The 16,279-nt window shown below is 35.3% G+C and overlaps 1 protein-coding gene across 1 annotated transcript; it reads left to right on the forward strand.

The window, feature by feature from the left end:
* Positions 1-1,015: 1,015 nt before the first annotated feature.
* Positions 1,016-3,662, forward strand: LOC129315844 (serine/threonine-protein kinase-like protein CCR4). The gene has a single exon (XM_054959952.1). The coding sequence runs from the start codon at positions 1,162-1,164 to the stop codon at positions 3,526-3,528; it is 2,367 nt and encodes a 788-aa protein (XP_054815927.1). The 5' UTR covers positions 1,016-1,161; the 3' UTR covers positions 3,529-3,662.
* The last annotated feature ends 12,617 nt before the right edge of the window (positions 3,663-16,279 follow it).

Raw genomic sequence — 16,279 nt, forward strand, 5'->3', positions numbered from 1 at the left:
CTATTTCTATTTTTGGTACAATTTGGATGACTGTAATTTTAATATTTGGTTTACTTTGGATTGGTTAAAATGGCATGATTATAAGATCAAATAACTGGCTTGTGTTAAAAATTTATTAAATTGCTTATTTTACTTGTTGCGAGTATAAGGATGGACAAATGTGATTTAGCCTAATGGCATGTGGGAGGTAAAAATTTGTCTGAAATGTTATAGTGTGTGAGTTGAAGCCAATTATAAAATATTTTATATTGAAATTATTGATATAAAAATGTGTTGGGTGGCTGTAACCCAACTATGGTTGAGTTAAATTATTTAAAAAAAAAAATTTTGGTGTGTTACACATTTATAACTTGACTAAGAGCATTGATTAATAACAAGTTGTAAATGGCTATTGTCCAATTGTTAATGTCCTTAGTTAAGTTATCAATGTGTAAAATTTAAGACTTGAGAGTATTTTATAAAATTTATTAAATGTCTCAATAATAAATTTCTTTATGTATGACTTAAATGTAATTTTGCTCCTTAAAAATTTATTTTGTTTTTAAATAAATTTAATAATTAATTATTTTTTATTATTTTCGATGAGGTAATTGGAGATATTTTATAATAGAAATAGAAATAAATATGTAGGTACGAGGTGTGTGTGTGTGTGTGTATGTTTAGAGGCGCACGCATGTGCAACACATGATTATTAAATTAAGTTGTTAATGCAAGGCCCTTATTATTTATGCCCCTTGCAACTAATACTCTAATGTATTTTTGTTTATATATGTTTTGCCCCCCGTATTTTTTTTCTGTAAAACCTTGTTTTTAAAGAGCGTGCAAAGACCTTTGTTTGTCTTTGTTGTTGTACTTGTTCCTATTAAAAAAGCAAAGTCCAAGGCATAATTTGAACATTATTTAGCGAGTATGTGGACCAGGACTGTCGTCTGACTCAACTCAACGCGCTCCCTCACCAACTTTTTCTTTCGAAATCTTTGGAACACTTCTAAGATCTAAATCTAACGGACTAGGTCTCTGGTCGTCACTACTGTTCCATTCCGCCACCAAACCGCGTTTTCTTTCTCTGGCTTTTTCATAAATTTCTCCTTCTCTCTTCAAACCTAAAACCCAGCTTCATCGTCATCATCATGAAAGTGTTATCATCAAGTGATCATTTCTATGGCTTTTCTCCTTAACCCCCACAAGCTGTTGCTAATCTTCTTCTACTTTCTTTCTTGTTCCTTTCTCGCCATTAATTCACTTTCAAGTACGGTTTCCATTTCTGAAACTTCCAACCACACAGTGATCTGTGCGTTGCAGAATACGGACAAGCTTCAAGGACAAATAGCATTCCTCAACTGTACCAGCTTTCCCACTGGCATTCATATTCAAGTGAACCCCAACATTTCCTTCTCTGAGATTGCAGGAGGAAATGGGTTTCTCTGTTCATTGAGGCCACCAATGCGTTCTCTTTCTGCCTCTTCTTCTGTCATGTTTTGTTGGAGATTCTCTTACAATGATACAAATGTTGTTCCCAAGCGCGTATACCGTGGGCCTGTGATTCAAGATCTGGAAGCAGGAAACTCCCAAATTTGTGGCCTATCAAGCTCCAACAATGGCCTTAACTGCTGGCGATGGCCTCGGTTCAACACGAGTATTGTGAAAAGCTTCTCGAGCATATCTGTGGGAGAGAATTTCGTTTGTGGGTTATTGGAAACATCTGGGAATATTAATTGCGTAGGAAATAATAATAATGGCATAGTTGGGCATGAACCCGAAGGAAATTTTTCTGTGATTGCTGCAGGGTCGAGACATGCTTGTGCTATCTCCTCCATTAATGGAAGCTTGGATTGTTGGGGTGACGTACCAGCAGGCACAATGACGACGCCTCAAGGGAGATTCATCTCGCTGGCCTTGGGAGATAATAGAACTTGTGCTTTGAGGGCTGTGAACCGAACAATTGTTTGCTGGGGTGCAGATAGTTTCAGAATTCCGGAGAGCTTGAGAAACGAATCTTTTCAAGCAATTACAGCTAAAGAAAGTGTTTTCTGTGGTGTCGTATCTGGTGATTATTCTTTATATTGTTGGGGAAACGATAATTTGGGGATGAACGGGACAGCTTATAAGGTGTATGATAAGGTCCTACCTGGTCCTTGTAGGACTGAATGTCCTTGTGGACCATTGCCAGGTTCTACCCAATTCTGTGTTCGGGGTCAAGAATCTATTTGCAGTTCTTGTGAGAGCCAACAACCTGAATCCCCACAGTCGCCCTCGCCACCGCCGGCGCTTGGGCCAGTAAGTGTTGCTTCACAATCAGGGCAAAGTGATTGGAGCAGCAAAATGGTGGCATTTCTAGTGGTTGGCTGTATTGGTTCACTTTCTTTGATACTAGTCATGGCATTCCTTGTCTACAAGTATTGCAAAGGCCGAGGATGCCGGCGTGTCCACGACTCCGGCCGGTTGGATGATCCAGAAGATCAACCGGCAAGCCAACAACCAACTTTAGAGAAGAAACTAAGCCATATGATTAGCCTCGGAAATGGAGGCCATTTGGAGGAATTTTCTCTGCAAATACTATTGGAAGCAACCAACAATTTCTCAGAAAATCAAAAAATAGGATCAGGCAGTTTTGGATCAGTGTACCATACAACACTCGAAGATGGAAGAGAAGTCGCCATTAAAAGAGCTGAGATCTCACCCACCTCCCCATCTTACAAAATCCCAGGAGGCACTAAGCGTCAAGAAGACAAAGACAATGCGTTTGTGAATGAACTCGAATCATTATCCAGACTCAACCATAAGAACCTGGTGAGATTACTAGGTTTCTTTGAGGACAAGAATGAGAGAATTCTAGTCTACGAGTTCATGAACAATGGCAGCCTAACTGATCACCTTCACAAGTTCCACACTTCAACCTCAAATTCTCCTCTCATGTCATGGTCAGGACGCATTCAAGTAGCTCTAGATGCAGCCAGAGGCATAGAGTACCTGCACGTGTATACGATCCCGCCAATCATTCATCGCGATATTAAATCGGCCAACATACTATTAGACGCCAAATGGACAGCCAAAGTATCAGATTTCGGACTCTCCTTAATGGGTCCTGAAGATGAAGAGTCGCATCTTTCTCTTCTAGCTGCAGGAACCGTGGGGTACATGGATCCAGAGTATTACAGGCTGCAACACCTCACTACAAAGAGCGACGTGTACAGTTTTGGTGTTGTTTTGCTTGAACTACTTTGTGGATATAAATCTATACATAGGAACGAGAATGGGACGCCAAGGAATGTGGTGGATTTTGTGCTGCCATACATTTTGCAGGATGAGATTCATAGGGTTTTGGATCAGAGATTGCCACCACCAACACCGTATGAGATAGAGGCAGTGGCATTTGTGGGATATTTGGCTGCAGATTGTGTGAGTTTAGAAGGACGTGATAGGCCAACGATGACAAATGTTGTAAATAGGTTGGAAACAGCTTTGGATGCTTGTTTAGCCCAACCAAAATCAACACTCTCTCGTTTTAACTCTTCTAATTCAGATTAGTTGAATTTTCCCCCCTTTTTTCATTTTTTTCCCTTTTTCTTCTCATTACTCAACGTTTTGCTTCCCTTTTAAACTGAATATGAAGATAATATAACCAAAAAAAAGGAAAAGATGATTAAAGGATCTAGCATGAATAGACCAAACTATATTAAAATACATATATTTAAATATTTATCAATGAAAAATAATTTTGTGCTTTTTTTTGAAAAAATATTGTTATTCTTTAAATTTGCAAACATTTTAATAAGAAAAATGGCTGCATTCACCGGTAAGTCATATAATTTTCATAACTTTACTTAATTACACTTGGCTTTTAGCACTTGTTTTGTGATTAGTTGAGCCTAATTGGCTAATATTTGTGTTTGGAGGGAAAGATTAATTTAAAAAAGATTAGAATTTATTGCATATTTTCAGATTATTTTGAATTTTAAATCAATTCCTATATTGCACAGTATTCTAGTGAAATATATTATTTTTATGAGTAGATAGAAAGGAAATTATTTTTGCACAACTTGAGCTATTAGGTCACCTAAAATCAGTGATTTAAAAACCGGACCAAACCGGACGGTCGAACTAGTTGAACCGCCGATCGGTCAAGCTAACGGTTCGGTCAAGCTAAAAAAATTGTTTAGGGAGTTGGGTTGGATTAGGCCGCTTTGAACTGGCAGTTGAATTGAGAACCGGTTATAGTTTTCAAAAATCAGACTGTTTAAAAAATGCCTCTTTTTTTTATCTTTTTTGTCAATTTTTTTAAGAAAATGATCCATTTTTTAGTCATTTGATGTTATATTGCATTATGTGTTTTATTAAGTCATGAAAAATGTAAAATATTTAATTTTATTTTTAAGTTAAGTAGCAATTTCATATTTATTTCTTAAATTTAAATTATTATATACATATATAATTTTTTTAATTTAATTATTACATCACTGGCTCGACTATTGGTCCATCTCGATTAGACTATGTGAACCATAAACCGATAATCTTTTCAATTCAATATCCGGTCCAATTCTGAAAACATTACCTAAAATGAAGACGTGACATTATTTGGAGAGCTTATGGGCGACCAAATCTAATCTAATGGTGTAAATTTCATTCAGGGAAAGAGAAGAAATAGAAGGACAAGGAAGGAATTCTTTTATTTTCATTTTTATCTTGATTTATTTTATAACAAAGGTGTAAATTTAACCACTAACTATTTTTTCAGGAGCACTAAGTAGCATATATTATCAAATAGTGCAAAATAAATCCTCAATTTTTTTTTTAAAAATAGAGCATCTAGTAACCCGCTATTAATTTTAGTTGACGGATATTATGTGGGGCCTACAAATGACATGTGGTACTCCACCTTAGCATGCGTAAGGGTACAAATTTAGCCACAAACTTTTTTGTGTGAAGTGTTGGGTAGCCTCTAGTATAAAATGTTAGTGACACCAGCAGCAACGTGAACAGTGAACTTCAAATTACTTGAGTCATGCCCAGAAGGACACTGTCCTTAAGAAATATTTTGGCACATCGAGACAACGGACTGGTAGTTCCCCAGGATTAAATAAGGACTTCCTGCGGTGGAGCAAGGGAACAGAACAACAAAGACTAAAAGTAAACACAGACGAACAGATGAACAAAAGGCAGAGGGAGGAGAGAATTGCCCCAAAAACTCAAGAGGTTGGTACCCTGTTCTATCTGCACCTGTGACTATATATAGCCCGAGGAAGGAGACATGAACATTGGCTCATAATCACCGGATTAAAGCTTCGGTTACACTCTTATAAATCACGTTGAAGCACTTGTCTGGGGTTCCATAGACGTAAATTTCAGTTAAGCCTTTGTCTGGAAATGTTGGCAGACAAAATGTTTAAAATATTAAATTCACAAAACCAGTTTATCTAAAGACGTTGGCAGATAAAACATTAACTCACAAAATCAATTTTCAGAATAAGTTTAATGCTAAAAAACTACCAAGGCTTCAAGTTCAAATTCGAAACAGTAAAATCAGAGGTTTTCGGGTAGGCTAAAAATAATTATTTATTTAATTATTTTTGTAAAAATAACCCGGTAAAAGGAACCCATTGCCTCTTGAACGTGCTCGTAGGGGGCAAATCGACTGATTTCAACTGCAATTACCTTGAGTTGGCCTGTCTCATGTGCGCGAGGCCACTTCTCCTCCAAGCCCATTTTACTAGCCCACTTTATTCCTGAGTATATATACACTAGAAGATTCCTTCTTTTAGTCAATGTAGGACTTTGACATACAACATACTTTTGACACGCATACAACAATCCCCCACATGTGTCAAAAGGATCTATGTTCGTCTGTGTTATTTACATGGAGGATAATCACTTCGAATTTGGTGTCTATCGACTTGAACCAAACCTAGACAAATAAAACTTAGCACACAAAAAAATCGGTATAACTTCGTTATTGAACCAACAGATCTTGAGTGTGTGCTAGAGGTCTTATTAATCAGATTATACCCCCACAGTCTTTGCTATTAATGATGGTTTTACACGTTATCGACCATGCGCACACCTGGTTTTAACAAGTGCTCTAGAGATTTTGCCACAATCTTATAAGAGCAGCCCCACTCCACATTTGTATAGGTGTTTTCATCAAGTGTATCTGCAATAAATACACCATCCATGAGGACTATGAAAATATTAAGAGCTTTCGCTTAGCCTCCGTTCAATACATTCTAACACTTTCTCAGCTATGGGAAGGGACAAAATTCAGTGTTAGCAGAACTAACAAGTGACTTGTTCTTACCTAGTGAACCTTCTTCATGGGATCTCCAATCACAAAAGTTGGGTTGCCATCACCATTAATTTCAAATAGGTTTAAGTCCCATTCCCCTCGACATTTCAATAATAAATTTCTTCCCCAGGGGTTTAGTTAATGGATCCGCCAAATTTAACTTTGATCTCACATAATTGATTGTGATGACCCCATCTTTGAGCACTACCTTATAATATTATGTCTCAATCGAATATGTCTACTTTTGCCATTGAAGGTCTTATTTTTAGCCATTGCTAATTGGCTATCACAATGTAAAAACACTGATGGTGTGGGATTTTCACCTATTGGGATACTCGTTAAGAAGTTTTTCAACTATTCAGCCTCAGTCCTAGCCAACTCCATGGCAATAAACTCAGAATCCCTTGAGGATTTTGTGTTGATTGTCTTTTTTGCAGACTTCTAGGTTATTGCACCACCACCAAGAGTTAATATATAACTACTAGTGGATTTTGTCTCTTCTGAATTCAAAATCCAGTTAGCATCACTGTATTCTTCTAATACAGTAGGAAATCCACTATAAAATATACCATAATTCATGGTACCTCTCAAATATCTCAAGACTCTTACCAGAGCCTCCCGGTGTTTACTGCCTGGACAGTGGGTATATCTGCTCAATCTGCCTACAGCATAAGCTATATCAGGCCTAGTAAAGTTCATCAAATGCAACAGACTCCCAATAATTCGTGCATACTGAGATTGAGTAACTGGGTCACCCTTGTGCTTTTTTAATTACACACTCGAATCATAAGGAGTACTCAGAGGAGCATCTTCAAGATGTCCAAACTTTTTGAGAATTTTCTCAACATAATGTTCTTGGGAAAGCAAGATTTCATTTTCATTCCTTATAATTTTTACACTCAAGATTACCTTGGCTTCACCCATATCTTTCATGTCAAAATTTGAAGAAAGAAAATTTTTTATTTCATTTACAACACACATACTAGAGCCAAAAATTAGCATGTCATCCACATACAAGCATATAATCACGTAATCATTATTCACTAGTTTTGTATAAATACATCTTTCTACTTCAACAATAGAAAATCCACCAGTTGTCAAAACTTGATCAAGTTTTTTTATGCCATTGCTTAGGTGCTTGTTTTAAGCCATACAAAGACTTGACAAGTTTACAAACTTTATTTTCTTGCTCAGGAATCACACATCCCTCAGGCTGTACCATATAAATTTCTTCTTCCAAATCACCATTTAAAAAAGCAGTTTTAACATCCATTTGGTGAACAAAAAGTTTGTAAATTGAAGCAAAGCAATAAGAACTCTTATCAAAAAGATTCTAGTCACAGGAGAAAATGTGTCAAAATAATCTATATTTTTTTTTGAGTAAAACCCTTGGCCACAAGCCTTGCTTTATATTTATCAATTGAACCGTCTGGAAAATATTTTTTTCTTAAAAATCCATTTACACCCAATAGCCTTAGCTACTTGGGGCAAATATGCTAAAACCCAAGTTTTATTTTTTCTTAAAAAATCAATTTCTATTTCTATTGCTTCTTTCTAAAATTTGGCATCAGGAGAAGAAATAGCTTCATAAAAATTTAACGGTTTATTTTGTACTAAATAAGTGTAAAAATCATCTCTAAAACTTGTTTCTTTCCTTTGCCTTTTACTTCTCCTTAAAACTAAATTCTCATTTAAATTTTATTCAAACTCTGAATTCTCAACAGGTTTAGAAACATGCTTAATTTTCAAGGGAAAAATATGTTCAAAAAATTCAGCATCCTTAGTCTCTACAATTGTGTTTTAGTCTAAAATATCACTTTTTAAAACCAAAAAATGATATGCTGCACTTTGTTCAGCATACCCAATAAACATACAATTAAAAGTTTTAGAACCAATTTTTCTCTTTTTAGGGTCAGGTAATAAAACTTTTGCAAGACACCCCCATACTTTCAAATATTTTAAATTTAGGGTAAACCCTTTATATAACTCATAAGGTGTTTTCTTTATTTTTTTATGAGGTATCCTATTTTGTAAAAAACATGCAGATAAAATAGCTTCACCCCACAAGTTATTAGGTGTAGAAGAACTCACAAGCAAAGCATTCATCATTTCTTTTAATGTTCTATTTTTTCTTTCTGCAACACCATTAGACTCGAGGGAATAAGGAGGTGTTATTTCATGTATAATTCCTTCTTTTTCATAAAAATCATTCAACAAAACATATTCTCCACCTCTATCAGATCTAACCCTTTTAATTATTTTGTTTAACTGATTCTCAACCTTTGGTTTATATAAAAGAAATTTTTCAAAAGCCTCATCTTTGTTTCTTAATAAGTATACCTTATTATATCTTGAAAAATCATCAATAAAAGTGATATAATATTTTTTACCACCTCTAGTCATGGTTTGTTTTAAATCACCTTAATTTGTGTGAATTAAAGATAGTAATTTAAATTCTCTTTAACTAGAAAAATGAGGTTTTTTACTTTGTTTAGTTTCTGCACATACTTCACATTTTCCAAAATCATTGTTTTTAATTTCAGAAAGTAGTCCAAGTTGTCGCATCCTTTTTATATAACCTTTACTAGTGTGACCTAGTCTAGCATGCCACAGATTAAAGGAATCAACCATATAAACAGGCATATACTCAGAAGATTCAGTCTTATTCTTTTCATCAATATTCAAAACAAACAGTCCCTAATTACAATATCCTTTGCCTACAAACACATTATTTTTTGTCATTACAATCTTGTCAGATTCAAATGATACTTTAACCCCAACTTTCCCTAAAAGAGCAACTGACACTAATTTTGCTCTAACTTCAGGCACATTTAGAACATCATTTAGAGCCAAAGTCTTTCCTAATGTGAGCTTTAAGACCACTTTCCCTTTTCCTTGAACTTTGGTAGTTCGAGAATCAACAAGGTAAACATGGTCTTCCCCTTCCTTTACAGGATTATAGGAGGTAAACATCTCTTGGCTAGTACATATGTGCCTGGTAGCCCCAGAGTCTACCACCCATTTCTTCGCATCAGAAATCAAGAGAGCTTATGATACCACTGCAGCAACGATGTCATCATCACTGTCACCATCTCATTGTACCTAATTTACATTGGGCTTTCGAGGCTTATCATGGTTTGCTCTCTTCCTACACTATGCTGCATAGTGTCCTGGTTTACCATAAATAAAACAGTCTCCTTTCTTCTTAAAAGAGGGGTTAGAAGCATTGGGTTTGTAATCAGATTTCCTATTCTTCTTGTCTTTAGGTTTAGTATCATACCTCTTGTTGTGAGGCTTTGTCTCCACCAGGTTGGCTTTGGATGTCATTTCTTTAGTTCGGGCTGCATGTATTGCCTTGTGATTGGTGTCTTTGATGATGATGTGAGTGATCAAGTCAGTCAAGGACAGCTGCTTTTGTTTGTGTTTCAGTTGCTGTTTGTAATTAGACCAATATTTTAGTAGCTTCTAAATCAGGATCCCAGCAACGAACTTGTCTGGAAGGTTGATACTTTCAGCACAAAGCTCCTCCAGCAGCTTATGATATTCGTTGATTTGCTCCTTCACATCATTATTCTTGATCATCTCCCATTTGTAGTAGTTTCCCACAATAAACTTTTGTTTGCCAGCATCCTCAGTAGTTTACTTTGTCACCAAGGATTCCTATATCTTACAAGCTTTCTTGTAGACACAGTAGACATCGAACAAATCATTAGATAAAGTATTAATGATAGTATGTCAGGATACCTTGTTTTCATGAGTCCATGCAACTCTTTAGGCCTGATCAATATTAGTAGGAGGCTTAGATTGAGCAAGAGTAGCGACCACATCATACATGTCAAGAACGGTAAAGACTCATTCCTGCCATTGTTTAAAGTTCCTGTCGTCAATGACTTCTACCTTTGATATGTTTGGGAATGGCCTCCGTAGAGGGACGGCAATAACGGTAGGGATGTACTGACCTCCAGCCGAACCACTGGGCACACCTTCGGGAGTGACATTCTCAGCACTATTGGTCGCCATTGGGTTGAATAGTTCTTAAGATTGTTGGCGGCACCGACGACAGATATGAATAGCAAACTTCAAACTGCTTGAGTCGTGCCCGAAAGGACACTATCCTTAAGAACTATTTCAGCACACCAAGACAATAGATCGGCAGTTCCTTAGAATTAAACAAGCACTTCTTACGGCAGAGCAAGGAAACAAAACAATAGAGACTAAAAGAAAACACAGACGAACAGATGAACAAAAGGCAGAGGGAGGAGAGAATTGCCTCAAAAACTCTAGAGGTTGGTACCATGTTCTATCCACACCTATGACTATATATAGCCTAAGGAAGGAGACATGAACATTGGCTCATAATCACCGGATTAAAGCTTTGGTTACACTTTCATAAATCACGTTTAAGCACTTGTCTGGGGGTTACACAGACGTAAATCTCAGTTAAGTCTCTGTCTGGAAATGTTGGCAGACAAAACATTTAAAATATTAACTTAACAAAACTAATTTATCTAAAGATGTTGGCAGACAAAACATTAACTCACAAAATTAGTTTTTAGATAAAGTTTAATGCTGAAAAACTGCTAAGGCTTCAAGTTCAAATTCAAAACAGTAAAATCAGAGGTTTTCGAGTAAGCTAAAAATAATTATTTATTTAATTATTTTTGTAAAAATAACCCGGTAAAAGGAACGCCTCTTGAACTCACACAAGGGGGTGAATTGGCTGATTTCAACTGCGATTGCCTTGAGTTGGCCTGTCTCATGTGCGAGAGGCCATTTCTCCTCCAAGTCCATTTTATTAGTCCACTTCATTCCTTAGTATATATACACTAGGAGATTCCTTCTTTTAGTCAATGTGGAACTTTGACACACACACACTTTTGACATACATACAACATAAAAGATAGACCATCCAACACATTTATATCAATTTTGACCAATACATCATTTATGTTCAGACTTATGAGACCCATAATACATCAATCTCTCTAATCTTCTTGCTTTTATTTTCAGTTTCAGCTAGAGAAAATGAAGTTCAAAGAATTCTTGTATAAAAACATTTACAAAGACGACCTCAACTAAGTAGAAGAAATAATTCGTGTCTAAATTAAGCTAAATTAAGCTTCTCCCACACATGATAAAACCAAGCTTCTACTTCATTCGTATTGTCCTCATTAATGTCTTTAGATAAGAACTCTTTGAACATTTTCTTTTTGAGTTGAGATTAAGAATGAAGGCAAGAAGATTAGAAAGATTGATGTGTTATAGGTCTCATAAGTCTAAAAATAAATGGTGTTTGGTCAAAATTGATGGGAAAGCTACCTAGTGCTCCTTGAAAAATAGTTAGTGATTAAATTTGCACTGCCACTTGTCATTTATGGTCTCACATAACATCCATTGAGTGAAATTAATGGTGGATACTAAATGTGCTATTTTTTATAGTTAAGATTTTATTTTGCATCATATGATATTATAGGTTACTCAATACTTCTAAAAAAATAATTGGTGGTTGAATTTGTCACTTTATCCTTTATTTTATTTAGAGAATTGCATCTAGGCTTCTTAGAAAGGAAAATAATTGTTCATCAAGCTTAATACAATCTGATAATGTTCTCGTCATGTGCAATTAATTTTGAAACTTAAAAAAGTGAACTACCCTTGTTTGAAAAATAGAACCCATCTGAATCTGTACTACCCCTTTTCTTCATTTTTTGCAACCTCATGATAATTTTCATCCTCAATCTTTTTCTTTTTGGTTAAGTGAAAAGGAAAATTCATTCAAAGGAAACTGTACAACTAGGGTTGTAGAAACAAGAGGAAATTAAAGAAAAGCTAAAACTAATCAACCTATATCAGAGTTAATAAATTGATGCTAAAAGTTAAATACTTTAACTGTATGACTATGTAAAGCAATGACTTTATTAACAATACTATAAGCATTAAAAGACTCATAACATAAAATTCTTTTGTTTTTACAATTCTAAAGATTGCAATAAATGAGTCCAAAAGTAATCCTCCAGATCAGTGGTTTGGCTTTTGGATGGAGATTATCTTCTAACCATTGATTGATGTCAATCGAGAAGAAATCAATTAAATGATTGTTGGCTACTATGAGTTTCCAACTCTCCCAAACAAAGTCACATTGCCTGAGGATATGGTTGATGTCTTCAGTCGCTTTACATTTATCATCCTAGGTCATATGCCTCTGCTCTCTCTCTTTATTTGTGAGGAGCCTATTATGCAAGACTAGCCAAAGAAAACTTCTAACTCTCTATGCTCCGGGCCATCTCCATGCTAGTTCCCAATGATGATCAATGTCATTCCATTCATCCTCCATTAGTAGTTCATAGGCAGATTTGATTGTGCATGATCCATTTGAAGCTTTATTCCAAATAAATTTGGTTTCGCCTCAAGAGTGACTTGGAGGGTTCATATTTTCAATTTGCTGTTGAATTTCCAAGAGTAAAAGATGTTGAAATTGAGTCCAATCCCACCAACTCGTAGGAGTTATAAAGTCCACTAGAGGTCTCCCGAGTTTAGTTACATCAATAGGCATAAATGCAAGCAGCAAAAGTTGACCCAAGTCTCTAACCCAGTTGTCTTTCTAGAAACAGATTTTAAAACCATCCCTTAGAGTATATTTTCCAGCAAGGGAGATTGTAACATCATGTATTCCTGATTCTTGCATTAATGCTAATTAAGGGGTGAATTAGTAATTTAATTTGAAATTAGAATTTTGGATGATAGAATGTTATTTTGAACTTTTTAGGATGTTATATGAACAATTGGGAGTGGAGGAACAGCATTGTGATATAGAGCATGTAAGCACGATAAGGAGTTTCCTCATTTTGCCACATGCTGTGGCTAATGTAGGATGTGCCACTATTCATGGCACAGAATTTTAGGTTTAAGTTTGTGGCTCAGCTTGTGGAAACATAAGAAGAAAGAGGAAAAAGAAGCTTAAGTATAGAGAAGAAGAAGATCTCTGCTAGGGCAAGCAATATTGAGAGTAAGGATGACATTTTCTACCTGTTACTTATTGAGTAACTCTTGTATTTCCTTAACCTCTGATTCTTTTCTTAGTTTAAACTACTGAGAAATTGAATTTAAAAGTTTTAAGGAGTTAATTTCTTACCCTATAGTAATAAAAAAAGCTCTTTGAGGTTATATTAGAATTTTGTGACTAATTTGAGTCGAAAAGATAAAACTTTGAAGCTGTGGACTCAAATTAGTTGAATCAGATAGAAGAGAATGGGTAAAAGGTTGAGAATAAGCATGTTAATGCTTGAAGTAAGTGATAATTGGTCATGGTATGTGTAAATAAACATAGATAAGAGAAATAATAGCATTTAGGTACTTAATTGCTATAATGGACACTTTTGGTTAATAAGATAAGCAAATTGTTTGTAAGCTTTTAGTGCATTGTTTTGCAATATAATTAGTTTTAGCATAAAAAGTATATTCTGAAAGGTTTGTTGAAGGAAATGTTAGTTTTCAAGTAACATATAAATGTGTGTGTGTATATATATATAGTATTGTAAAGTATGAAAGAATAGTGATTTGTGTGTGAAAGCATAATCATAGGAGGTGGAAATTCACCCAAGGTATATAAATATGTGTGTGTGGAGATGTAAGTGAATAAATTCATATGGTCAGGCAGGCATCATGAGACATCCAGTGCATCATTATATTTGGGCTGGAACAATGGGACATCCGGTACAACATTATATTAGGATTATTACTATAGGACATTCGGGCAATCTGGCAAGTCCTTAGTGCCTGAGAGGATGTAGTTAGAAGTCAATGATACCTCTATCACAAATATGTGAGATGAGGGAAATCATAGTTTAGAGATGGGATAGAATACCTTTGGCATGGTGTTTCTACCACTAAAGGTGTGCTTGGGTCAGTATGCAATTGATCCAATGGAAGCTATGGTTTTATGTCGAGGAGCTTTGGAGGATTAGTGGCTAGATGATCATGCTAGTGCTAGTGATTGCAATTGTGATTGTGTGAAATGTCCAAAAAAGAAAGTTGTGTTACTATTGATATTTATAAACTATTACTTTGGTTTTGTTTACTTATATGTGATTACATGTGTTAATGGACATTTAATGAGCTATATTGGTTACTAAGATTTTGATCTCACCCATGGTTATTTATATTTTTAGATTCTGGTAATAGTAGTACGAAGGGAAAGGATTTCAGGCAAGACTAGAGATTTCTTTGAAAATCTCATTGTAAAAATTGATGTAATGAACTAGTATTATATAAGTTATGTATTATATATAAATTGCCATAGGAGTTACATTATAGCACATGAGCTTGTGAAATGTGTGAAATTTTGAGTTCTAGCCCAATTGAGTGTTTGTGTGTTTATGTGATGAAATTTGATGCTATGGGCTAGAATTTTGTTTGAGGTTATGTGGGAAAGATGAATGTATGATAAGATACAAAAGTTTGGCCACTTATGTGTTTGAAATAAAAAAAAAGTGGATATGCTCAAGTTTATGTGAAATGGGCAATTGAATAGCCAAAAGTGTGTATATGTATTATATAGCATATTCAATTGTTCAATTAGATGTAATTTGTCCATTTAAATATGGTCAAGGCCCTAGAATTAGCTAATGACATGCGATTTCAAATAGTAATGCTCAAGTGGTGAATTTTGACTTAAAATAGTCGAAATGCACTTGGGTATCTAAATTTTAAATGGAGTATGGGATTTGAATGAGATCAATGTCATTAGTTAGATTTTAAAATAAGCTTCATGTGGGCTCTTGAACCACCCCAATCGAACATCGAATGTAAAAATGGCACACTTTCAATGTTTGCATCAGAAACTGTTATTTGATAGCAGAATCTAATGTGTACGCCATGGTGCACATGTCAACATGCCATGATACATGACATAGAGCGTGAGCATGAGCATTATAGAGCACATATGGCACAAGCTATGATGCACAGACTCTATTTTGCCTAAATTCAGTTGTGTGAAATGCCTTTCTTGGTTGACTTTCACATACATAAATAAAGTGCTTCTGTTGTATTGTTTTGCATGACTTAAACATTTTAAGAAATGATTTTTAAAAGATTTATGTTGGGATCCTAACCCTTCAATGAAAATGGTTTTTTAATTAGTTTGATAGAGAGAGTGGAAGGTTGAATGACAATTTTAGGGAGAGCATTATAGAGATGGTATTCCCCAGTTTGTTGATATGTCTCCAAAGATGGGAACTATGTTTCCTTAGTAGGAAGCAACGCTTCTTCTTATTCCATCCATTGATGTAGCTAGATCATCATTGTAAAGGGAAATTACCTAATTATCATCATCTTTAACCTTCATCAACTAGATCATGCATCTTTCTAAATCATGATAAACAAATAAGTGAAAACAAGAATCGTTGAATTCAAAGATATTCCTAAGCATAAATTAACCAAATTTAGAAACCTCCCTAAACTTGCTACATTGTTGACAAAAATGTTGTCAAATGTCGTACGTGATCACTTCTTGAGCCTTGGCATGATACTCACACACCTTATGCCTCCTATGGTACAACTTCACATCACTAGGCTCTGCTAAGCAGTCTTCCACCTAGCAACATCACATGCCACTCCTTTTACTGGCCACTGCCACTAGCAGACCCTTTCTTTATAGACACTTTCTTCCTTTGGTCACCATCACCCGACAAGAATCCATTTTTCTACTTGTGATCGTAATCCCCCAAGGCCTTCATCTTTACTATTGTTTTTTCTTTAATCTCATCCATCCAAGCCTCTCTAAAGCATGGAGAGATAGAGAGAGAGAGAGAAGGAAACAAGCTAGCCAGTTGGAGGAAGGGGAATTATATTGGAAAAAAGTGAACGAGAAAGGTACATAATAGTAGTGTCCACAACCATATTAATCTTTGCTTAATCTAATGAAGATAAAGAAGGTTGAAGATTATAAGAGTATGATAATGTCACAAGAAGATGACAAAGGTTAAAGATGAAAATATTTGT

The sequence above is a fragment of the Prosopis cineraria genome, unplaced genomic scaffold (genome assembly GCF_029017545.1).
Source record: "Prosopis cineraria cultivar Desert tree isolate PC_DT_omini unplaced genomic scaffold, ASM2901754v1 PC7, whole genome shotgun sequence".
Lineage (NCBI taxonomy): Eukaryota > Viridiplantae > Streptophyta > Magnoliopsida > Fabales > Fabaceae > Prosopis > Prosopis cineraria.

What these genes read in the sequence shown, in the direction of transcription:
- LOC129315844 (XM_054959952.1), top strand. Translation starts at nt 1,162, where the DNA reads ATGGCTTTTCTCCTTAACCCCCACAAGCTGTTGCTAATCTTCTTCTAC.